Source organism: Thunnus maccoyii, chromosome 21 (genome assembly GCF_910596095.1).
Source record: "Thunnus maccoyii chromosome 21, fThuMac1.1, whole genome shotgun sequence".
Taxonomy (NCBI): domain Eukaryota; kingdom Metazoa; phylum Chordata; class Actinopteri; order Scombriformes; family Scombridae; genus Thunnus; species Thunnus maccoyii.
Window position 1 is genome coordinate 2,485,748 of NC_056553.1, and position 25,577 is coordinate 2,511,324.

General features: G+C 38.7%; 1 protein-coding gene across 1 annotated transcript; it reads left to right on the top strand.

Annotated features, from left to right (window-relative positions):
* Positions 1 to 3,973: 3,973 nt before the first annotated feature.
* On the top strand, positions 3,974 to 17,454 carry LOC121888534 (NACHT, LRR and PYD domains-containing protein 12-like). The gene is made up of 11 exons (XM_042400139.1): positions 3,974 to 3,985; positions 5,195 to 5,258; positions 6,582 to 6,861; positions 7,877 to 9,277; positions 9,788 to 10,241; positions 11,458 to 11,631; positions 12,701 to 12,901; positions 13,263 to 13,436; positions 13,807 to 13,980; positions 14,880 to 15,053; positions 17,352 to 17,454. The coding sequence occupies exons 3-11, from the start codon at positions 6,591 to 6,593 to the stop codon at positions 17,452 to 17,454; spliced, it is 3,126 nt and encodes a 1,041-aa protein (XP_042256073.1). The 5' UTR covers positions 3,974 to 3,985; positions 5,195 to 5,258; positions 6,582 to 6,590.
* The last annotated feature ends 8,123 nt before the right edge of the window (positions 17,455 to 25,577 follow it).

Here is a 25,577-nt window from a genome sequence, read left to right on the forward strand (position 1 = left end):
ATTTGTACCCAACATTGGTAGTGTCAGTACACTTGGTTTAAAGGTACACTTGTTTAAGTTCTTTAGACAAATTAAATTGGAGCACTTTTTTTTCGAAGTGTCATAGTTTGGCAGCAGGTGCCTTATCTTCTAGCCATTTTAAATCTAAAAGCACATTTTGCCCCAAGGTGTCTAATCCCTCTTTTAATACATTTTGCAGAATTGTAGAACAGGATGTTAGGAAAATGAATGAGCAGCAACTTCAGTGTTCCCATAATTTGTCTCAGGGTGAAAAAACTGCCCTCTTTGCACTCATTAGGGATAATAATCTTGTTTTTAAACCTGCAAATGAGGGCGGTGCCTTAATAGTCCAGGATGCTCACAAATATTGATTAGAGATACTTTCTCAATTAGAAGACAAATTTTACAAAAAGACCCTACGTCTTCCTTTCAAAAAGAGATTTGACTTTTTTTGGAAAATGCCAAGCAAAATGGTTTTATTTCCAAATCTAAATTTGACTTTCTTTATTGTGAACACCCCATTTAACCTTTGAACTGACCCTTTTTGTGCCCTTAAGAGAAATTTGCGTATTGCCTCATTTAAAACTACATGCGAGGCAGGAAATAAACAGACTCAACGTTTCCCAGTGTCTCCATCATAACACCAGACATCAACAGTAGCGCAAGATCTCCCACTCCCACAAATACATGTGTAACATTAACATAAACATATACAGCTCACCCGCTAGCCAACATTAGCTAACAGCTAACATTATGTGATCAGCACAGACAGCTAAACATTGTACAGTTTAAGTATTAATACGTGTTGTGTTTTAAACTTTACCAGTCACACACTCTCCTACCAGGATCTTGGAAGCACTCAAAATTATTTTCTCTGGCAGTTAGTATTTATAAGACTGCCTGTGTCACCTGTCTGTGTCAATGATAACTTACCTGGCAGCTTGATATAGTCCGTTTCTACAGTAGAGACGTCAGAAGATGCTTTGGACTTGTTTTCACTTGTCATGAATTTATTTCCTCTATTGCAGAAAAACATGTCATAGGATCCCTCAGAAACTCCTGTAGGTTAAACTGGACTCACAAAACACTTTTAGTGCTGACTGACTCTCTATAAACAGACTTTAAGACACTCGCTAGCCTAGCAACATTCAGGCTACAAACAAAACATAATGCAACACTCCGTGTAGAAGTCAGTTTTACACCGGTACTTTATCCATTGAAAAAGAAGATCTGATGTTGTGAACAAGCTTTTAGTGGGGTGTGAATGCTATGCACTTATTCTGTACAGAGGCACTAACTCTCAGTTAAGACAGATCAGAAGAGTCTGCCAACTGTTACTTGATTTACAGCTCTCATCTTAGTCTCTCCTTGAAAGGTTTCTCATCAGTGTGTTTAACCTTTAAAAAAGTATTTTTAAGTCATTTTTGTGACTGTTTCTATGATCTCAGACTCAAATGCTAATAGTTGCATGGGTGCTGAAATTTGTTCAGATTAATTTTGATCACTCTTACCCATTTATAGACTTTATTTTATTATTAAAATATAACAATAACAAGTGAATCAAATCAAATCAAGTTTATTTATAAAGCACATGTAAAAACAACTTAAGTTAACCAAGGTGCTGTACAATAAAGTAACAAAAGTAAATTAAAACAGAGAGCAGAGATGACATAACAACACTATCCCATATGCAAACAAAAATAAACAAACAATAGTAAAACATAAGGCTTTAAGGACACTCAAAGGCCCGAGAGAACATTTGAGTCTTAAGTTTAGCCTTAAAAGTGTCTACAGAAGGGGAACACTTGATTTCGAAAGGTAAACTGTTTGGCCCACATGTGATTCGCCATGCTATATCTCAGCCACATGTGCCAGTTAAATACCACATATGGCCCAAAAATTGATACTATCCGAGTTAGTTCCACAACACACTAAACCACTCAAATACATTTGACTAACACACACTCTAGGGTTAGTAGGAGGGCCTCCATTGTTGGGAATGGGAGAGAGGAGAGGGGTGGAAGCTGTCTTCAGATGGTGTTTAAATCATCTGCATTAGCCAATTAGCCAGCAGCTATCCCATCACCTGAGCCAATCAAGGAGCACCACCTGCAAATTATCACAAGCAATCAGAATGCACACACTAAAGTGATGAGGAGAGAGTGGTTAGTGCAGGAGCAGAAACAAATAAATGAAAAAGGGTCATAACACTATCAGCTGGAGAGGACAGCACATCTCCTGCAGGTCTCTATGACATGCAGTGTGTAAGAAGTAATCATATTGACTAAGAGCTGAGTTTTTAAAGTGAGTTTGCAGCTGAGATACTGAACAGAAAGTAATGACAGTATTTTTTATGTTGCATATGTGACACTGCTGGGCCTGCAGGCTTTGGATTCATACCAAAACAATATATCCATTTTCAGTAATTGTTGCTATTAAATGTTTTAAAGCATCGTGGATGACTCTGATTAAATACTGCATATCCATCAAATTAAAACATGTCATGCAACTTTTCTCCAGAACACCATGATTTGTTCACCAAACATTTTTGTCCTCCTGGTGATAATTCAGCTCCTGGTAAAAACATCCTGAATGATGAACACTGAAATAATCCTATCCTGGACAAGCTGGTTGTTTAAAAATGAAGACAGAAACTCCCATGATCCTACACTACTTCACACCGCCATCACACTCCGTCTTTTGTTATTGTATTGATTAAGAGACCCCCTAGCGGCAGAAATTACATATTGTGCATTAAATAACAATGTATGAAATCCCATAATTAGTTATCTTTTTTTTTTAAGATACTTTATTAATATTCAGGATAACAAATCATACAAATTAGCTTTGAGCTAACTCCTTTGAGCATCACTTGTGTTAAAAACTGTACACTGTCCAGATATATAAATACAATACAATACATTACATACAGGGGGTTGGACAAAATAACAACCTTTACAGTATCCCTGCAGTAAATAGCAGTCCAGTGAATCTGAAGCTATTTCTGTTAAAGTGTCAGAGGTGTTGACTGAACTCTTTGGTCATTTCAGAGGTCGTAGTTTGTGTTGTTGTTGAGAAAACGTCCAGTTTAAATGTCTTTCAGTCATTGTTGGTGACTCTGAGGCATCAGCAGCAAACAATGCAAAAGGATCAAACGTGGCAAAAAGTCTCAAAATTATGACAATGTTTGACATGATGTCATCATTAAGGCCTCAGTTTTTATTTTGTCTTCCTTTTCTATATCAAAACACTAACATATATGTACTATATGGGCAGAGAATAGTGGAATTATTTAAAAAGTATAATCACTCAATGAATTAGGAGTCTTGTATTTTTCTTTGATGTTTTTCAGTTTAAGATGACTGACAATAAATGGCATAAATGTGGCTTTGTTTGCAGACCATTTCATCTTAGGCATGTGACATCTTTAATAAATAAGATAATCATAGTAGTTCCCAGTAAATGGAGAAGGGGGAGGAGCAACAATGACCTGTTGATCCAGGTGTGTGAAAACAGGAAGGGAACGGTTAAGACTCCATTTTGAGACAACGGAGCAGAGTAGGAGGTGAAAAAGTATGAGGCAGAGTGAGTATTAATACAGCATTACTATTATTTTACTGTCAAATTCTCTGAGCCAGTTGTTTATCTGAGGATTGTAGAGGGAAGAAGAGTCAGCATGAACATCTGTAAATATAAAAAGCAGAAACAAAACAGGGAAAAACTAACTTCTTTGTGTGTGTTACTTCCTGTTTTCTCTCTCATTGCTGTGACTCTTGAACAGACTTGTTTCTCTTGAATCTTGCTTTCTAATCTCATAATCAGTGTTACTGGTTTACCTCTCAAACTGAAATCTACAAGATGAGTGTTTGTGTGAAGGAATAGGAGGACAGAGCAGAGTCTCCAGTATCCAGCTGTCTATGAAGAGTGACCAGTCCAATGATCATCCTCTGAACTTCAGTAATGAACCTGGACCCTCAGATATGAAGTAAGAACACTGACACAAAAATTTTAACATCCAAACTGTCGGCTGTAACAGTATTTAGTGTGATGAAGTCACTGTGTGACATCAACTGCAAAAGTATCAGCAGAAAATAAGTTCTTCCTGGTTCTGCTGGTATATCAGTTTATTAATACAAGTATTGTGTGTGTATCCAAAGCTTGATATATCTTATTCCTCTGTGCCATAACCTCAATTGTTGTTATAAATTATTAAAAACACGTCAATGAGTCACTGTTGCACTGGGTGACATGTTCCTACATCACAATGAACACACACACTGTGGTTTATTTTGACCCAATCCTACACACACAGTCCTGCTGACAGGAATACTCACTAGAGCACCAAATCTGGATTCATCCGCCACTGAAAATAGTCCCCAACAAATGCATCCTCTCCTGTTTGTTTGATTAAAAACTACAGTGACCAGCTGTTTTTGGAATTGATTGAGCCACAAACACAGTAGGGAGGGAGGAAAGTATTGAGAAACAGACTAACACATTGTTGGTTTGGGTCTTTTTATATGTTTTTGTCAATAACAAAAATGTAAAATAATAACAGACTGATAGTTTAATGCACCCAAGACAGTCTTTACCATTGCTGACAATTATAGAGATACAGTTACACCAAACAATGTGTTTGGCCTCTGTCTTTGTCAGGTTTTTTGGGGTTTTTTTAAATATTATTTTTATTGCCAAATTATTCATACAACTTCTAAATCACACAAAAATCAATGCCCAAAACCCAACTTAAACACACACACCCTCATACACACACACAAACACACACACACCAGGGAAGAGGGATAAAAATAACTAAGTTCTTAACCATGTGTCAAGGACACAAAACTTCATAACAGTAGTACATGTCATCCACATGTGACTGTTAATCGCAAACCATCAAAAGTAGGAGTATAAAAAAAAGAAAACAAAGAAAAAACACAATCTATATATAAATACAAAACTGTACAGTCAAATTGAGTGCAGATATTGCAAAAAAGGACCCTAAGAGTCTTCCCATTTATGTTGACATTTTAAATGCTTAAATCTCAGTTTCTCCATGTGATATGAGTTTAGCCTCGGGGCATCCTATCGTAACAGGGACTGATGAAGTAGAAGAGTCAGAGTTGAATACTGAAAGGTGGAGTTCTAATTGAAGCAGGTGGTCTCACTGAGTGAATAATAACTTCTTTTTCAGACATTGTCACAACATGAGAGAGCTTCTGCACTGATGGACGCAAGATAAGACAGGAATAAGTAGAGTAAGTTCAACTCTGTTTTTGAAAATGTTCACATCTGACATGATCATTTATTCATGTTTGAGACTGTTTTCAATATGTTTGCAGATATTTCTTTTTATCGTCATTCTGGACAAAGTAATTTAAACTTGGCTGTCTGTGAGCAGGGAAGGAATAGCTTAAGATTGCAAAACACATGTTTTTGGAAATGTTGCAGTTCAGATTCAGTTATCTGCAAGGTGCCATGATGACAAAGGAGATGGTTTATATGTTTCATTGAGTTGAGAGGAAACCGTTCCCTCTGTGAGTGAATGAAAACCATTGTGTGCCTATTAAACTGGAGGTGATTTATTCAATACTTTCCTGTACATAAGAGCAATTTTGAGTCAGCATTTTCTCCTACTTTATACTTTTAGTCCAATATATTTCTTAGGTGAATATTTCACTCTCTACTGCACCAAATGTATCTGACAACTGGATTAACTACTGACTTTGCAGATTAGGACTTAAGCTATATTAATTATATATTAGTTATTTGGTGTAACACTCAAATTGCCAGGACTGTGTGGGTGTGGCTTGGCCAGATTTGATTGACAGGGGCCTGGTAACATGAGAACAACCCGATGATTGTCATCACATGTTGATTGAAATACTGCTCAATTCTGATTGGTGCACAGAAGCACATGACCCCATATTCATAGTGTGAACATTATTTTTTGTTATTTGCTATTTAAACATGTTTGAGACAATGCCTACAATATCACCTGAAATGATGAGGGCCTTTAGGTGGGTTCAGCATTATCAGTCTTGTAGAGGGGCACTGTGTCAAAATTCACATGTGAATTTACATGTGCATGTTTCAGGGTTAATCAGGTTAATTTGGTTAATCAGGTTAGATTCTTATTTTCAGGTGCTCTCAGTTGACGGATTTCACTTTAACGTTAATAAACCAATCAAAACATGTAAATGCTCCAGAGTCCACTGAACCACAACAAACAGGTTAGTTTTGAAAGCGGAAGACTAACTGGACTTTGTGGTGAGATTACTTTGTTAACTATTGTTTAACATTGAACATTTATTCTCAACATTTTTATATAAAAATATAAATTTTAACTGAGAAACTGAGAAAACCTGATCTGATAGAAAGCTCCATAACAGCTTCTGAGTAGACTTGTGGTGAGATGTTTTTACTGAAGATCCTCTTGAGTTTCTCTAACACTTTAATGACTGCAGCCAAACTAGCATTTTTGTCAAATCAGTCAGATCCAGTAGAAACAAAGAATGAGTTTCTACTGGCACAAACAGAAACCTAACTGCGCTCTTATCAATGTTCCCTGATTTTACCAGAGAGCCAAGATGACAGAGATGGACCTTCTCGACATTCTGGACGATTTAAGAGACAATGAATTTGAGAACTTCAAGTGGTCCCTGAAGTATGAAAAGGTGGGTGATATCCCACCCATTAAAGAGAGCCAGCTGTCGAAGGCAGAGAGGCGGGATGCAGTGGATCTGATGGTGCAGAAATATGAATTTGCTGGAGCTGTGAAAGTGATCGAGAATATTTTAAAGAAGATCAGCAGGAATGATCTGGTGGGGAAACTGCCAAACATCGGCTCAGGAGCAGAAGGTCAGTCACAGGAATAGACAAACATGACATCACATCCAGGCAGCAGATCTGTGAGGAGAAATAGCCTGTGTCTTTACACTTTTCCTAATTTTATATACAGTCCAGTCAGCAAGTATTTGGACAGTTACAATTTTTTTTGTTCATCAGGTTCTGTGCCTCAGCACGTTCAATTTAAAATAAAGTAACTGATACTACATTAAAGTCTCAGCTGTCATTTGTGTAGGTTTATGTCAACATAGAAAGAACTGTGTGGGAGATATAGACCTTTTAGAACATAGTCCCTAAACTATGCAAACTGATGACCACAGTAAATCAAGCTATCTCCTCCACTTATCAACAGACACTGGCATGAATGAACTTTTGCCAGGTGGGCAGTGACGTGAGTCTGACGGGTGGTCCTACAAAGTAACCATTATTAGTTACTGTAATGGGGATCAGAAATCCTGATTTCCCCAGGTAGATTTCTCCTGGAGAACGTCAATTTCTCTGCCATGTATGCACATAACATGTACTTAACAAAATACTGGAGATAGGGTTAGGGTTGCAGTGGAGCAGCTGACTGAAAGGAGAGATCATTGCAAGTGATTCACCCTGGTATTTAAAGTCTAACTAAAACTGAAACTAACACAAAGCTTCTTCTAGATATCTAAATAAGTTGGTCTCCACCACTTAACATTTCACTGTTCCTTTAATTCAGACACATTCGCATTGCAAGGAAAAATTCTGACTCAGACACACAGAAAAAAAAAGAGCAAAAAGTCAGGACTAATGAACGTCTTCTATCACTAGTACTGAAATAAGAAAGGCAAGCTTTAAGAATAAGGTCAGTGTAGAGAGGGAATCTGATCAGATTTGTTGCTTGTGCACACAGACTTAGAGTAAACAGGGTACTACTTTGTATGTCAACACATTTCCCGATTACCCCTGTAACCTGGTTTCTCTGAGTAGTCTGGTTACATAAGTGCATGTAAACTCACTGATAGTTGCTCAGATCTATATTTTTCCTCTCTATCAGCTGATGGTGATCTGCAGGAGGTTCTGGGTATATATAAGTTCAGTCTGAGGAGGAGATGTCAACGTGTGACTGAAGGAACTGATGAAGCAGAAAGTAGAACCCTCCTCAAGAGGATCTACACTGAGCTCTACATCACAGATGGAAAGAGTAAAGAGGTTAATACCCAACATGAAGTAAGGCAGCTTGAGACTGCTTCCAAGATGAAGACCCTCCATGACACTCCAATCAAGTGCCACAACATCTTTAAAGTCTCACCTGACCAACAAGAACACATCATCAAAGTCGTTCTGACGAATGGTATAGCTGGCATTGGAAAAACCTTCTTAGTGCAGAAGTTCACTCTGGACTGGGCAGAGGGCTTGGAAAACCAAGATGTCAGTCTGGTGATTCTGCTTTCGTTTAGGGAGCTGAACTTGATCAAAGATGAGCAGTACAGTCTTCTGATGCTGATCCATAAATTCCATCCAACTTTACAGAAGGTCACAGCAGAGAGGCTCACTGACTGTCAAGTTTTGTTCATCTTTGACGGCCTGGATGAAAGCAGACTTTCACTGGATTTCAAGAACAGGAAGGTTGTATCTGATGTCACACAGAAGTCATCAGTCAATGTGCTGTTGACAAACCTCATTGAGGGGAATCTGCTTCCCTTGGCTCTCATCTGGATAACTTCCCGACCTGCAGCAGCCAATCAGATCCCTCATCCATGTGTTGACAGGGTAACAGAAGTACGAGGCTTCACTGAAACCCAGAAGGAGGAGTACTTCAGGAGGAAATTCAGTGTTGAAGAGCTGTCCAGCAGAATCATCTCACACATTAAGGCATCTAGGAGCCTCCACATCATGTGTCACATCCCACTCTTCTGCTGGATCACTGCTACAGTTCTGGAGCACATGTTGACTACAGACCAGAGTGTAGAGCTGCCCAAGACCCTGACTGACATGTACTCACACTTCCTGCTGGTTCTTGCAAAGAGGAAAAAGCACAAGTATGATGAGGAACATGAGACAAGTCCACAGGTTCAAACAAAGAGGAGGAAGTATGATTTGGAACAAGAGACAAGTCCACAAGAGCTGACGGAGGCTGACAGAGAAGTTCTTCTGAAGCTGGGGAGGCTGGCATTTGAACATCTGGAGAAAGGAGACATCATATTCTACCAAAAAGACCTGGAGCGGTGTGGTCTTGATGTCTCAGAGGCCTCTGTGTTATCAGGAGTTTGTACAGAGATCTTCAAAAGAGAGAGTGTGATCTTCCAGAAAACAGTCTACTGCTTTGTTCATCTGAGTGTTCAGGAGTTTCTGGCTGCAGTCTACATGTACCACTGTTACACCAACAGCAACACAGAGGTACTGGAGGACTTCCTGAGAAATGTGGATGATGATGATAATGACATTCATGATGATCGTCATGAATTCATGGGCAATGATGATGATAAATTCATTGATGATGACAATGATGATGATGACAATGATGATGATGACAATGATGATGATGACGACAACGATGATGAAGTAATTGATGATGATTATGATGATTATGACGACAACGATGATGAAGTAACTGATGATGATTATGATGATGATGATGACAACGATGATGAAGTAACTGATGATTATGATGATGATGACGACAACGATGGAGTCATTGATGATGATTATGACGACAACGATGATGAAGTAATTGATGATGATTATGATGATGATGATGACGACAATGATGATGAAGTCATTTATGATGATGATTATGATGATGATGACAACGATGATAAAGTCATTGATGATGATTATGACGACAACGATGATGAAGTCATTGATGATGATGATGATGATGATGGTGATGATGATGATGATGATGATGATGAAATCATTGACGATGACAGTGATGACAGAGACAATGACCATTATACATCCCTAGATGTCTTCCTGAAGAAAGCCATGGAGAAATCTCTCAGAAGTGAAAATGGCCACCTGGACCTGTTTGTTCGCTTCCTTCATGGCCTCTCTCTGGAGTCCAACCAGAGTCTCTTAGGAGGCCTGCTGGGACAGACAGTGAAAAGTCCAAAAATCATCCAGAGAGCCATCAACAATCTGAAGGAGCAGAAGACCAAAGTCTCTCCTGACAGAAGCATCAACATCTTCCACTGTCTGATGGAGATGAACGACGACTCAGTACATCAAGAGATCCAAGATTTCCTGACATCTGAGGACAGATCAGAGAAGGAATTCTCTGGGATCCACTGCTCAGCTCTGGCCTACATGCTGCAAATGTCAGAGGAGGTTCTGGATGAATTGGACCTGAACATGTACAACACATCACTGGAGGGACGCCAGAGACTGATCCCAGCCGTGAGGAACTGCAGGAAAGCTGTGTAAGTCCAGATGTGATTATCAACATTATAAATCAATCACTGCAGAAAACACACACATCTCTCATGTCCACGTGCTCAGTCCAAAATGTTTTAGGTACTTCCTGTTGCTTCTGTACCCAACTCTGAAGAGCCTCTTTGGGCTCAAAATTGTGTACTCTTTATAGATGTAACAAAGATGAACATTTTTAAGGTAGCATTTTACAGTGTTGAGAGTGATTGGGAAACAAAGATATCAAAATTATAAAGCCAGTATTACACCAATCATATCAATATTACAATAGTGTAATGTAAATGTATAGTGCATGCTGTATTATTAGATCATTATATCTAATATCTAATTTATCTAATATATATATAGAGATGCACAAATGTGGAATTTCAGGTCCAATAACAACAACTGATAATTATTTGTTTGTTGTGGCTGATACTAATATGATATCCAAAATTATTCATCATAACAATGTAGGTTATTTTTGTTTGTAAATTACACGGGCCTTGTGCAAACAGGCAGCAACACAGAGAGCAGAGGAGAAAAAGGCAAGACTATACAGACTATAATATATACTACAATCTACTCTAAAACCATGTCTGCTTTGTTACTATCAGTCTGCTCCAGTACCAACAGAAGACCTGACCTTAAAAAAAAATCCCTGTTCACAATCAGGTTTAGAATGATGTCACTGGTCCACAGTGACTAAAATTCCATTACCAAAACAATAACCTAATTACATTTTCTTATTTCTCACCCAATTAAATATCAGCAACTGAATATCATATATCCCTCCTTTACATACATGCACAATATAAAACAAACTATTAAAGTGTGTTCAGCTTGTGTTACAGGTCCTTGTTTCCAAAATTGTACACCAGTTATCGTCAAAACAATTGTCCTTCTGTTGTAAAAAAAATCTTTGAGAGCAAGAAAAACTTTGTAGTTGATGTGTTTACACTTATGAACACAGTTATTCTGTCATCCTCAACCTTCTAGTTTTAATAAAAATCTAGAAAAAGAACTACAGGATATGCATTGAAAAGGTTTTGAAAGCATTTTATCACAACTGACAGCATTTTACAATACCTGCCGTATATCCACTATATGGAACTACTGACTCCACCAAACACAATTTGCTTTGTCATGAAAATGCATAGTGTCTATATTTATGATAAAAGTGTTTGATTTTAGCATATTTAAATGTAATATCATTTGTAATAACAGGCTTAGGAGATGTCAACTCTCAGACACTCACTGTGATGTTGTGGCCTCAGCTTTGAAGTCCAACCCCTCCCATCTTAGAGAGCTGGATCTAAGCTACAACTACCTGCAGGATTCAGGAGTAAAGCTGCTGTCTGCTGCACTGGAGAGTCCAAACTGTATACTGGAGACTCTGAGGTCAGTCCATTGAATGTGTTTTCCTCTTTTACATTTTGTATATACCCCGTTAATTAAATTCATGACAGAAGTTTCAGATTTAATTTGATTCATTTGTTTTTCACAAATCACTAAAAAGTTTAAAGTCCAAAATGCCTAAACACTTGGTTTCACTTTGAACTTAGTCTACAGTTGAAAAGTTCTGATATTTGTAAGAAAACTGTTTAAATTATTGGACAGTTATCTGTGAGACCAATTTAATGTTTATAATTTTGTTACATGTGTCCAACTCAAATCTGTAAACAAAAAGTTCAAGGCTTTTATTGCATTTTCAGGAATAATGTCTTTTATATAAAACATTGAGAACACACTATTTTGCATGAAATTAAACATAAAGTCTCTCTCACACAAACCTTAAAACTCTCATACAGGAGTACAGTCAAAGAAAGCAAATCATATTTCCAAATGTGGTTTGTACCATGAGTCGTGTCCGAGCTGCCACCAATTACAGGTGACACTTCAACATATGCATGATGCTTCCTGTCAGAAAATGATGTCACGTTGGGTAGCTGCACCACCAGTAAAAGGGAAATCATATGAAAGTCTGGTGTTTAGCAGTGATCACAGTCAGTCAGTGGTGATGATGACAGTAAATCTGTGGTTAGAAATACGTGCCTCAGTAGGAGCAAAAATGTTTATTTTTCTGTATTTACTAAAGTTCTGTAGTGTTTTTAATGAAATGACATGTAATTGTTACCATTTACAGGAAGAGGATAAATAAAAGTAATGCACAAGCTTTTTAATTCAAGATGTCTAATCTGATCTTTATTACAGACTTGATCAAGGTCAGCAGCACTTTATTGATCTGTGTTGACATGAATAGATGTCTGAATGTTGTGATGACATTTGGATGATTTCTGTAGAAGGCTGGCATGATAATCCACAATAACACAATGACAAAGTCAATCTGCTTATTTCAGGGAAAAGTTTGTTGATTAGGACACAACAATGTTGACTTACACGTTTAAAACCAGAATGGATCTGATGAATTATAATGGATTTTTATCTACATGATTTAATCTTTATTCAGATTGAAGGAATGCAGTTTGTCAGAGATCAGCTGTGCATCTCTGGCCTCAGCTCTGAAGTCCAACCCCTCCCATCTGAGAGAGCTGGATCTGAGTAACACTGATGATGAGGAGCAGCTGAGATCAAATGTCCTGAAGGATTCGGGAGTGAAGCTGCTGTGTGATTTTCTGGAGAGTCCACACTGTAGACTGGAGACTTTGAGGTCAGAAATCATTTTTTTACTTCTGCGCTGAGATTAATATGATGTGAAAGTTGTAGTGACACTAAACTGCAGATATAATTATGATGTTAAGTTGATTCACACTGAGCATTTTACTATAAATGTGTATTTTCTTCTTTAGGTGTTTAGACTATTAACTGTGTTAGAGCTGCAGATTTAAAAACTTAATAATAGCAATAAAATGCTGTACTGGCTAATTCATTAAGATGTTGTAGTAGCAGCATGTTGTCATTAATATTAATGAGAGCTCTTTTTCACTATTCGATAAATTATACATTTAAAACCTGAATGGATCTAATGAACTGTAATGGATTTTTATCTATATGATTTATTCTTTATTCAGATTGAGGACATGCAAGTTGTCAAAGATCAGCGGTGATTCTCTGGCCTCAGCCCTGAAGTCCAACCCCTCTTATCTGAGAGAGCTGGATCTGAGTGACAACAACCTGTTGGATTCAGGAGTGAAGCTGCTGTCTGATTTTCTGGAGAGTCCACACTGTAGACTGGAGAATCTGGGGTCAGACACCATTTTTTACTTCTGTTCTGAGATTAATATGATGTGAAAGGTTAGTTGTGTTTTGCTGCACAACATGAATGAGTATAGATGGAGTCCCTGGTGGAGCTGCACAGTTAGTTTTAGAGATGAAGTCACTACATCTTTATTGAAGTAGCAGCATGTTGTTATTAATATTAATGAGAGCTCTTTTTCACTGTTTGTGTTTGACAGTTTTTAACCTGCATCCTGTTGGGTTCAGGTGTTTGGAGTTTCCATTTTCTCAACTTCTACATTCTAAACGTTCTTTGGCTACGAACAAGTTATGACACATTGAATGAATTTCAAACAGAATAATCTGTTGCTAACACTACATGATTTCTTCTTTATTAAGATTGGAGGACTGCTGTTTGTCGGAGATCAGCTGTGCATCTCTGGCCTCAGCTCTGAAGTCTAACCCCTACCATCTGAGAGAGCTGTATCTGACTTACAACAAACTGCAGGATTCAGGACTTAAGCTGCTGTGTGATTTTCTGGAGAGTCCACACTGTAGACTGAAGACTCTGAGGTCAGACACCCTTTTTTACTTCTGTGTTGAGATTGTTATGCTGTGAAAGTTGTGATGACACTGTGATTGCAGATATAGGATGATTTTTATGAGGTAAAATCCCCTTCAGAATTAGACATTCAAATATTCTTTTCAAATATTTAAATACCATTTCAATGTTTAACTTTAAACCATACTTATACACTTTTAAAACATGTTTTCAAACATTCAAATCTTAGTTTAAATGTTAACAGTTTTGATGGGATTTGACCAAATAGATTTTCTGCTGATCCACACTGAGCATCTTGTTGAGCTTCATATTTAAAACATATTTAATGTAACATTAACATTACAACACTGACTGACTCACTCTTAACTTCCTAAACATTTGATCTTCACCTTAAAGTTAACCTTTTATGTTAATTTAAATTTTTAAAAGAAATTCATGTTTGTTCTAAATCTTTATGATGAAATGTGATGTTTAGACTGACTGAAACATTAAAACTCAAGATAACATGATTTTTATGGCTTCATCATTCCATAAAACTGAGATATTATACATGTTTGGAGAATAAATATGTTCACTTCTCCAAAATCCAGCCTGACATATTTGGTATCTTTGTAAACTTTTGGATGATGAGTAGAATCTGAAATAAATGTTGGTGTTTTTAACTTGTGTTTGGCTGCACAACATGAGTTTGTATAGATCACTGGTGGAGTCATTACGTCTTTATTGAAGCAGCAGCATGTTGTCATTTTTATTAATGAGAGCTCTTTATCACTGTTTGTGTTTGACAGTTTTTAACCTGCATCCTGTTGGGTTCAGGTGTTTGGAGAGAGAGAGAACAGATTATGAAACACTGAACGATTTCAAGCAGAATAATCTGTTTCTAACACTACATGATTTAATCTTTATTTAGATTGAAGGAATGCAGTTTGTCAGAGATCAGCTGTGCATCTCTGGCCTCAGCTCTGAAGTCCAACCCCTCCCATCTGAGAGAGCTGGATCTGAGCAAAAACAACCTGAAGGATTCAGGAGTGAAGCTGCTGTGTGATTTTTTGGAGCGTGCACAATGTAGACTGGAAACTCTGAGGTCAGATACCATTTTTTACTTCTGTGCTGAGATTAATATAATGTGAAAGTTGTGGTGACTCTAAACTGTAGACATAAGGATGATTATTATGAGGTAAAATCCCCTTCAGATTTAGACATTCAAATGTTTTCAAATATTTAAATACTATTTAAATGTTTAATTTCAAACCATAGTTAACACTTTTAAAACATGCTTTCAAACATTCAAATCTTAGTTTTAATGTTAACAATTTTGATGGAATTTGACCTCATAGATTTAATGCTTATCCACACTTGTTGAGCTTCATAATTAAAACATATTTAATATAACATTAAAAATCCTACACTGGCTGATTCACTCTTAACTTCTGTTGGGACGGGTAGGAGTGTGTTTGGTTATTAGTAATAATTCATAATTATCATAGACAATTATTAATTATGAAATCAAAAGACTATTAATATCAATCAATTCGGGCACCAACTGTTGGATCTGTGAGGAGCACAGTTGATTATTTGCAATAATGATCAATTATCAATGATAATTAATTAATTATAACAATTAATAGAATTTTTAATATGAATTAACAAATACGGGGTACCACCCGGAAACCGGGACCAATAACCAAACAAGGTAGTCTCATTTACGGAGTTCACCTAGAATGTTAATATCTGAGAGATATCAACATTCAAGGGTGAACAAAGAAGGGTTGAATTCGGGCTCTGACTCCCTCAATCAGCCACTTTTAACAATGTTAGACACAATGATGACAAAAGAACTTCTCTTTAAAGACATAACAGCATTTATTAAACTTAGCAAGATTAACAAAGTTAACAAATGCTCTGATCAATAAACTACTGTTCTAAAATCTAATCTACCAAAGCAAAACACAAACAGCTATGTACAGGGTTGAACACATACAGGGGAATGCGTGTGTGTGAGACAAGATGGTGATGTAGCCTGACGTGATGATGTCGTCAGTCTGCAACGTGGACGTGACTATGGGAGGAAGTCACATCACGTGAGAAATGAATGGCGGAAGTATGGCAGTGTCTGGGTTAGACAATAGCAAGATGGCGTCGCAGAGTTGACTCAGTTGAAGAAGAGCGGGGCAGAGAAGTTCCACGTCTCCAGGAAGAAAATCCGTTTTTCCCATCTGCTGGGGAATTGAGAGCGCTGGTTGCAGCAGCGGTCTCTCTCGGATCCAGGGATGGTGTTCGGGTGAACACGGGCGAAGTCTCGTCTCGTCTGGTGAGGGGAAAGACTTCGGTGAGGGAAAAACGTGCACGGTGTTGCCTCTGTTAGTCAAGCTGACTCACAGGGGGACTGAAGTTCCCCTTAGTTCAGTTCAACATGGAGTGCGTATTTTTCAGGGCATCGTCTGACTTTAAAGGGGTGGTGATGTCATGGCTGTCATCATGACACTCCGCTGTGCAGGAGCGTCTCTGCCAATGAGAGACTGTATGTTGACTGTTTCTTGTCGAGGTGTGAAATTTGTAAAGCATCACTGAAAATGGAGTTTGCAATGGACTCTCATTGTCTGTGAGTAGCATTTTTGGCGCTGTTCCTTTCTCTCAGAGGGAACAAAGGAAAAGGCACCTCGTGGTCAGGCCTCAGCAGGTACATGTAGGCCTTCTCTGTGTGACCTTGTGGTTTGAGGCCCAACACTTCTTAAACATTTGATCTTCAACATGAATTTAACCTTTATGTTAATTAAAATACAAGATTCACGATTCAATACTTCGTCACCTCAACATTGTAGCGGTCTCACATAGCCAGACCACATGGTCCCTTCATTTCTAAAGAACAGAGGGAGTCCATCAGAAGACTCAAACTCCCATGATGCCTCAGAAGTTTGCACTTCAGTGTGAACTCCGCCATGGACCCAGCTCTCAACTACCATTGGTTGAGTGTGGCCTGCAACTGATGGCGTCATCGTATCAATATAATATCTTTGTATATATAATGTATTGTATCCTCGCTGGTTCTGTGCAATGCTTCAGCTTGCTGTTAAAAGATAACTCTGTATTTGTGGTGAAAGCTGCAAGACTGATAGAGAGAAACCTCTTATCAGACAACAAAGGACAAAGGACAACATTTTTCTTATCTTGCCATTTGACCACGGTAGTTAAGATTAACTCAGCTTTGTTCAGTACTCGAGTAATTACTAGTTTACAACCGGTTAATCTCCACTCCAAGACACGTAGTGTTTTCCTCCCGAAGAAATGGAAAGGCGACCAGCTTCCCTTTTTACACTTTTTCTTCTCTGACGTCAACACAGGGATGCCACATCTCTGCTTCTCTCCTCCACTGCACATGCAGACCTGTGCAGAAACAGACCCGATCAGCTGATGAGCAGGACAACAGGACTGCAACTCCACCGCCACTGCACTCGCACAACACAGTTCAGCAAAAGAGAGATTAACACACAGACAAACAGACTTCTAGTCATTTCTCAGAACGACTCGCAAGTAAGGCTGATGTCTGAGCAGATTTAGCTTTCAGACTGTCAAGTCCATTTTATTTATATAGCACTAAATCATAAGAAAAGTTATATCATGAAACGTTTCATATAGAGCATGTCAAGACCATACTCTTTAATTTTCAGAAACCCAACATTCCCCCGTGAGCAAGCACTTGGCAATGGTGGCAAGAAAAAACTCCCCTTTAACAGGAAGAAACCTTGAACAGAACTGGGAGAGGGAGACACAGAAAGGCACAGCAACAGCAGTAACAACAGTAACAACTATAGTTATAATAAAAATGATGAATAATAATATCAATAATAATAATACACAGCAACAACAGTAATAACAACAAGAACTATAGTAATAGTAAAAATATGACTAATAATAATGATAATAACAACAATAATAATGGTAGCAAGTGAAATGAAGATGGTTCCAAAGAAGAGGACCCTGATGGCTGAAGGCTCTGCCTCCCATTCTACTTTTAGAAACTCTAGGAACCACAAGTAAGCCTGCATATTGGGAGCACAGTGTTCTAGTGGGGTAATAAGGTATCAGCTCTTTAAGATATGATGGTGTCACAAGGAGAGTGGAGCAGGTTTATCTTTTATTTTTATTTGTTTGTTTATTTAACAGGGACAGTGCACATTAATAAACATTGCTGTAAAAGCTCCAGAGTTAGCCAAGAGGCTATTTTTCATCTGTAGTCCCTGGACAGAAGTTACAGAGTCACCCTAAAAACAGAATATGAAAATGAGATTGAAATTACAAAGTTACTGAGGTCTTTTATGAGCATGCGGAATAATTAATAAAATTAAGAAAGAAGAACATATATAATATTAATAAAAAACATCATTCATGACATCCTTAAAACATGCAACACAGAGACTCATGATACAAGATATGCAAGACAATAAATACATGAAGATATTAATGTTAAGAGAAAAGTGGATTGAATAAGACCACATTGAGCTGCATTGTTAAACACTAACTAGAACATGCAAAGCAGAAGCACAGATACAAAAAGCATGCACAGTATGTAAAATACATAAATTTATCTGACACAATAAAAGCAAAACCACAATAAGACATGCATGCAGGTACATGAAGGCAGACTGGCAGTAGCAAGATAGCAAGATAGCGACAGGTGACAGTAGACAGCAAGGGAAATTCAGCACAGACAGACTGAGGACAGCAAGGTGCGACTAAGTCTTAGTGCTGACAGAGCTGAGTACTAATTAACCATTTCTTTAAATGAGCTCTAGATGAACTATATGTGTCCAGTTCTCTAATAGTTGCTGGAATGGTGCAATCCCCTCTTGCTGAACCGCTTGTGAACCCATATGTAGTTGTTCTTATGTTGACAAACTGTCTGAGCGGAGGAGAGGTCAAACCATATAAAATCTTGTACATATGACAAACATCTACATATTTAATCAAGTTTTCCCAACTCAACAAGTTATATTTTTTTAATATTGGGCAATGATGAAAATACACCGGTTTCTTGTCAAGGATTTTAAGTGTTCGTTTATACAAAGACTCTATTGGTTTTAGAGTAGTGTTGCTAGCCTGCAACCAGTAAATGATATGGGAAATGACCATGGAATGCATGTACATCTTAGCCGCCTCTGTTGACATATAATCTCGAGTGAACCTGAAATTTGACCTGGTTACAGACCTTTTTCACCTAAGCTTTGAATGAAAGTTTGGAGTCAATCAAAACACCAAGGTACTTGTATTCAGATACGACCTGTAGCCTCTCCCCTGATACAAAGGCATCCGGCTCTACACTAGAACTGTTTGTCATGGTGAAAAACATACATACTGTTTTAAACACATTTAGTTGCAACAGCATTGCTTTAACCATGCTGATACATGAGCCATGGAGTTTGTGAGTTCACTAGCAACTTGTGTCATGCTGCCACCATGTATATAAATTACTGTGTCATCAGCATACATCTGGAAGGTATGATACTGATAGGTCTGTAATTGCAGGTGGAAAAGGGATCTCCACATTTAAATATTGGGACAACAACAGCCAACTTCCAAACACTCGGAAACATTCCCTGAGAAATCGAGAGGTTAATAATTTTGGTAATAGGATTAGTTAGTGTTGTACTGAGCTCTTTGAGCATAACTGCATCCATACCAAATATATCCTTTACTTTGGATGGCTTAAGAGATCTAATCATTCTGGCAACCTCTGATTCAGTGACACTCCTTATGCTGAAAGCCAGTTCCATTGTATTGACTGGACAAACATTTGTGTATTCAGGTGAAAAACATTGTGCAATGGTAGCTACAGAATCAATAAAGTAGTGGTTAAGAGCTTCCGCTACTTCCCCAGGATTGTTTGTAAGCATTCCATTTACTTTAAGTTCAAGCAGTTTCCTTTCTTTATTGTGATGCCCTGTTAGTTTTTTTTTAACTGGTTCCAGATAATTTTAGAGTTACCTTTTGCCTTTTCTATTATGGTCGAGAAAAAATCTGCCTTTGCTTTTCTTAGTTTCTTTACCACCGTGTTGCTTAAACTTAGTGTTGTCTGTCATGACTCAACTTAATTTTTATTGCAGTTTTTAAGACAAGATCCCTTTCTTTCATTAGTTTTAAAATGTCTGCATTTATCCAAGGGACAGTGTTTTTGTTATTTTTGCACCTAAATTTGCAGTTAAAATCTTTAATAATGCTCTCTAGTTTTTTTGAGAATATTTGACTGTCTTCTTCATTGTCTATGCCCAACAGTAGATCATCCCTATCAATCTGTTGAACAGCACTTTTGAAGTTCTCCTGTTTGTTTTTGGGAATTCCAAAAGATTCATATTCCCTGGCATTAGGGCTAAACCGCTTATTGCTTAGTTTTCTGGCTACCAGTGTCAAATTGTGGTCAGTGAGACCAGTTACCATATTATAGGATTTTAAAATTCTCTCAGGTCTTTTACTAAATATTAAATCAATTTGAGTACTGGTGGAATTAGTTATTCTTGTGGGCCCACTGATCAGTTGCATGAGGTCAAAGTTATCGGTTATCTGTTTGAGGTTCTTTCTAGAGGATTTGTCCTCCCAATTGATGTTAAAATCTCCCATAATAATTACTTCTTTGTTGAAATTACATTCCCTTAATAATTTCTTGAATTTCTCATAGAAACTAGTATTGGAAGAGGGAGGACGGTAAATTACAATAAGAATAAACCACATCTGTGGTGACAAAATGATATTTAGTCCAATACATTCCAATTCCTTACAGTTTGACCAATGGATTTCATTACACTGAATACTATCTTTCACATAAATCATAACTCCTCTCTTTGAACCCACTCTATCTCTCCTGTAAATGTTAAAACCAGGGACTTTTAATGCTGCTGATGGAGTGTTTTTGTGAAGCCAAGTCTCAGATAAACAAAGGAAGTCTAAATTAGAATCCAGTAAAAGATTATGGACTTGATCACTTTTAGATTTAATACTTCTTATGTCCAAATGCCCACCCAAAAGACCCTTTGACTTAGCTTTAGGATCCCAAATGGTTTTTGACTGATTGACAGTCCGAAAAACATCCCACTTCCTGTTTTTTGAGATCGCCGGATTTACCAGTTTCCTGTTTACATTGTGCGTAGTATTTCCAAGTTCACGTGGATTACTTGAACCAAAGTCAACAATGGTTGGAATAAACTGTGGTTCAGCCAGTGCAGCCCAAATGCAAGAGACAGCAAGCAGATTTTATTGAAAATCCCAACAGAGCTGAGACACAGGAACAAGGCAGATTAAGCAGATGACTCAACAAAGACTGAACTTAAAACTGGAATTTAAATACACAGGGGCTGATTACAAACTGAACACAAGCAACTAAAACAAGACACAGGTGAAACACATTTAGCAACAAAGGGGAAAACACAAGAAGTAAAGGTAACCAAACACATGACGAAGACATTTCAAAACAAAACAGGAACTAAACTAAAAGTCTGAACACAAACAAAGAAAGTCCTCATGGAATATGACAGAACCCCCCCTCAAGAGATGGATTGCAAACATTCCACAAAACTTGACAAGAGACACAGGACAGATGGCCATCGGAAGACGGGGAGGAGGCCAAAACTGACAGTCCATTGGCGAGGTCAAAGCACAGGTGATCAGGAAGACAGCGCTTGGGCAGGAAACCACAGCACAGGAAACCAGGGAGCTCAGGCAGGTGGCATGGGGAACCAAGAAGGTTGCACTCGGGAAGGTAGTGCATGGATGGGTGGCCTGGGGGCTGAACTGGGGTGGAGCGAGACAATTTAGGTTGACAGCCCAGGGGACGGACAAAGGCAGAGCCAAAAGGTTCAGGGGGACAGCCAGGGGGCTGGACAGAGGCACAGCTAGGCAGCAAAGTCTAGAGGGTCTGGGATCTGTAGAAGGTCTAGGAGGTCTACAAGGTCTAGGAGGTAGTTGACTGTTGCGTTGGGCAGTGGAGATACAGTGAGCAGGGCCACTAGAAGTGTAGCTGACTCTGGAGGCAGGTCCACCAGGGATGCTGCAGTGTCTGAAGGCAGAGTCGCAAGGGATGCAGCAGACACTGAAGGCAGAATCGAAAGGGATGTAGCAGACTCTGAAGGCGGAGTCGCAAGGGATGCAGCAGACTCAGAAGGCAGAGTTGAAGGGGATGCTGTAGACTCTGAAGGCAGAGTTGCAGGGGATGCTGCAGACTCTGAAGGTTGAGCCACATGGGATGCTGCAGACTCTGAAGGTGGAGCAATGGGGATTCAGGAAGTGGAGAATTGGCCTCCTTGGGAAAGCTGGAATCAGCCAAACTTGGTAGCCAAAGTAAACAGCTAAACAGGAACCTAAGGACCAGGGACTCCATAACTTTGGACAGGCAGGTACAGGAACTTGTTGCAACTCAGAAACAGTGAGCTGTTGCAGCTCAGAAACAGGGGGTTACTGCAGTTGCTGTAAACAACAGGGCCAAGAGATTGTTGCAGCTCAACAGGGACAAGAGATTGGGGTGGCACAGGGTAATGGAGGAGTAGCCCTGGATAGGCATGGTAGCAGGGTGACCCAAGGAGAGGTTTCATGGTTCAAGACCAGTGGGCTGCAGGCTCACAAAACCATAGCCTTAGAGACTGGAGAGAAGGCTGGTTGCGAGCAGTCTGGGGTGCAGGCTGAAGGATAGCAGGCCCAAAGCTAGCAGGCTGAGAAACAGGCTGGTGGCTAATATACCACAGGTTAGCTGGTTTGGAGGCTGGATGGCTACTGGGGAACACGGAGAATGGAGCCTGATGCTCCACAGACTCCCAGTGACCTGCCATCAACCTCATAGCCAGAGCAGGGTCCTCCTCATGGAAAAAACTTAGTTATGTGCTCACCGTCAGAGTCATTAGGATGGATCGAAGGCTGAAAAACAGGTAACAGGTCCAGATCCATGGCTGGTCAAGTCATTTTGTCACAGGGAGCTTAGAGCAGTTGGACCCAAATGCAAGAGACAGCAGGCAGATGGCATCAAATGCAGAATATTTTTTGAAAAACTCAAAAGAAGCTGAGACACAGGAACAAGTCAGACTGAGCAGACGACTTGACAAAGATTGAACTGAAAACCTGTTTCGCTGGTTCTTTTGTGTGCTTCCTCTCTCCTACACACACGTGACTTCACCCACTTCACGTGGTTTGGATCTTGTGTGTAGCCTTCCTTTGTGCGTCCCCCCCTTTACACCTACATAAAGGGTCTCACCACTGCACATGGTTTGAGACGGCCATATTGTTACACACACATACACAAACACACACACTGTATAAAATCACACCATTAACTAGGTTTTCAACTGCACTGATGTTTTGTTATACTTAAATAGCATTGGCTGTAATTTGTTGTTGATGTAGAATGAATCCTGTTTATAGTATAACAAGTTCTCCTGGTGTTTTTGCCTGAATTTTGTGAAGTTACTCTCTGCAGCAGATAGTACTTCAAATTGCCTTCATTGTGTTATTTCATTAAAAGCATAACTTCAGCTATAACAATGTTATGAATGAATTTGGGTATTAATCGTGTAACTAGATTTCACCCTTTTATTTTGAATCTTAATTATTAATTTGATATCAAAATTCAGGGTGAATTGTTTATTAGACTGAATCAGTGGTTTGATTGTCAGGTCCCGGTCTCCAGGTGGTGCCCTGTTTAATAAACTGATACTCTTTAATTAATTAAAGATGATTTAATTAATTAATGCTGACAACCAAATTTAATCTGAATAACACTGTGATCCCCTACAACATAATTGATAGGACTTTGCTTCAGTGTGCTGACATTTGTGAAGGAACATTTTCTTATAAAGTTACATCATTTATTCTTTATTCAGATTGTTTAACTGCAGTTTGTCAGAGATCAGCTGTGCTTCTCTGGCCTCAGCTCTGAGGTCCAACCCCTCCCATCTGAGAGAGCTGGATCTGAGCGGATTCATCCTGCAGAAATCAGCAATGAAGCTGCTGTTTGATCTTCAGGAGAGTCCAGACTGGAGACTGGAGACTCTGAGGTCAGTAGAAAGTTGGAATCAGTCCATGCTGGTTTCAGCAGTATTGTATTAAACACAGTTAGTATCAAAGCAAAGATCCAGTATTTCCTGGTGAACCTCCAACCTTCTCAGTGGCTGCCATCCTCAGTGAAGCTGTGAGAGGGCAATGGTGACAAGCTTCAGGATTGGACAGAAAGACACAGAGAGATAGTACAATCAGCCAATCAGATCAGCCAGAATCTTGTTGTGATCATGTGTTTGAGTTGATGTGAAGATGACTGTTGTGCTCATGTCTGCAGGAAATAAAGCTGGATTACAGCTGACAGCCTTACAAGATGTATAGAAACAGTGGTCTTCATTCATCAAACTGTCATACCATCAAGTCTGATCTGAAAGCATTTGCTCTCTCATTTCAACACAAAAGAATTGATCAGTTCATCTTTGTCAGAGCTCTATGATCAGCCTGACTGAAGCCTGCAAATCACCAGCTCTGATTTCACAGAACCATAATTACATTCAATAACCATGTGGTCTTTATAAGGGGTGTCATGATTTTGATTCTAAATTGAAAATTGATCGAAATGAGCATTCGATTTCGACTTTCAAAATCACAAGCAGGATTTGCAATTCTCCCGCTATATTTCTTTTCTTTCCACTCCCACCTACTTGCGTGCCTCCAAAGAAAAACAACATTTCAAAGACTACACAGCATAGCTTACAGGTAGCCTGCAGCTGCATTACTTTTTGAAACACCATGGCCGCTGCCGGAGTTGGTGATGGAGAAACAACAGAACTGGAAAATCCTCCTGCTTACCAGAAGTCATCGGTGTGGCACCATTTTTTCCCCCCTGTGAGTTATGTTAACACCGATGACAGGACATTGACAAACTACAATTTGTGGGCTGTGAGATGAGTGGTCAGGGACCGTCTAAAAACTGCAACACGACTTAAACTTTGTTTCCTCACCAAAAAGCTTTTTGCAGGTGAAGAAACCCAAGCTGATATTGTAAAGTAACCTAATGGCTTACACAACCTAATGGCACATCCAATGACTTTTCATTTTGTTTTTGTGTTTAACAGTTTGTTCCCAATTGACGAAATAAGTTATTGTTATAGTTATATTACACTTGATACCATGTAGCCTATCTTTTTAAAGAATTTGAAAATGTAAATGACGGTTGTCAGGGCATAAAACCAATGATCTGTTGATCTTTACAATAAAGACTTGATAGTTAAAAAAAAAAAAAAGGCATAGTTGTCAGTGCTGAGAAAAACATTTAAATCGAAAAGTGAATCGAATCGTGACCTTAAAATTGAAAATCATTTCTAATTGTGGATTTGGAGAATTGTGACACCCCTAGTCTTTATACAGAATAGAACCTCTGCTGAAGTCCAGCAATCACATCTTTATATCTGTCCATCACTCATTTTGTTTCCTCCAAATATTTTCAATGATAGCCTCCATGTTTATTTGTCTGATGATATTTCAAAAGCAGAGAAGATGTTCATCAACACATTGAGACTCTTGCTTTAAATTTAATAGCAGGTCACATATAACAACAATAAATGTATCACTAAAGTGTTTATGCAGTAATGATGTG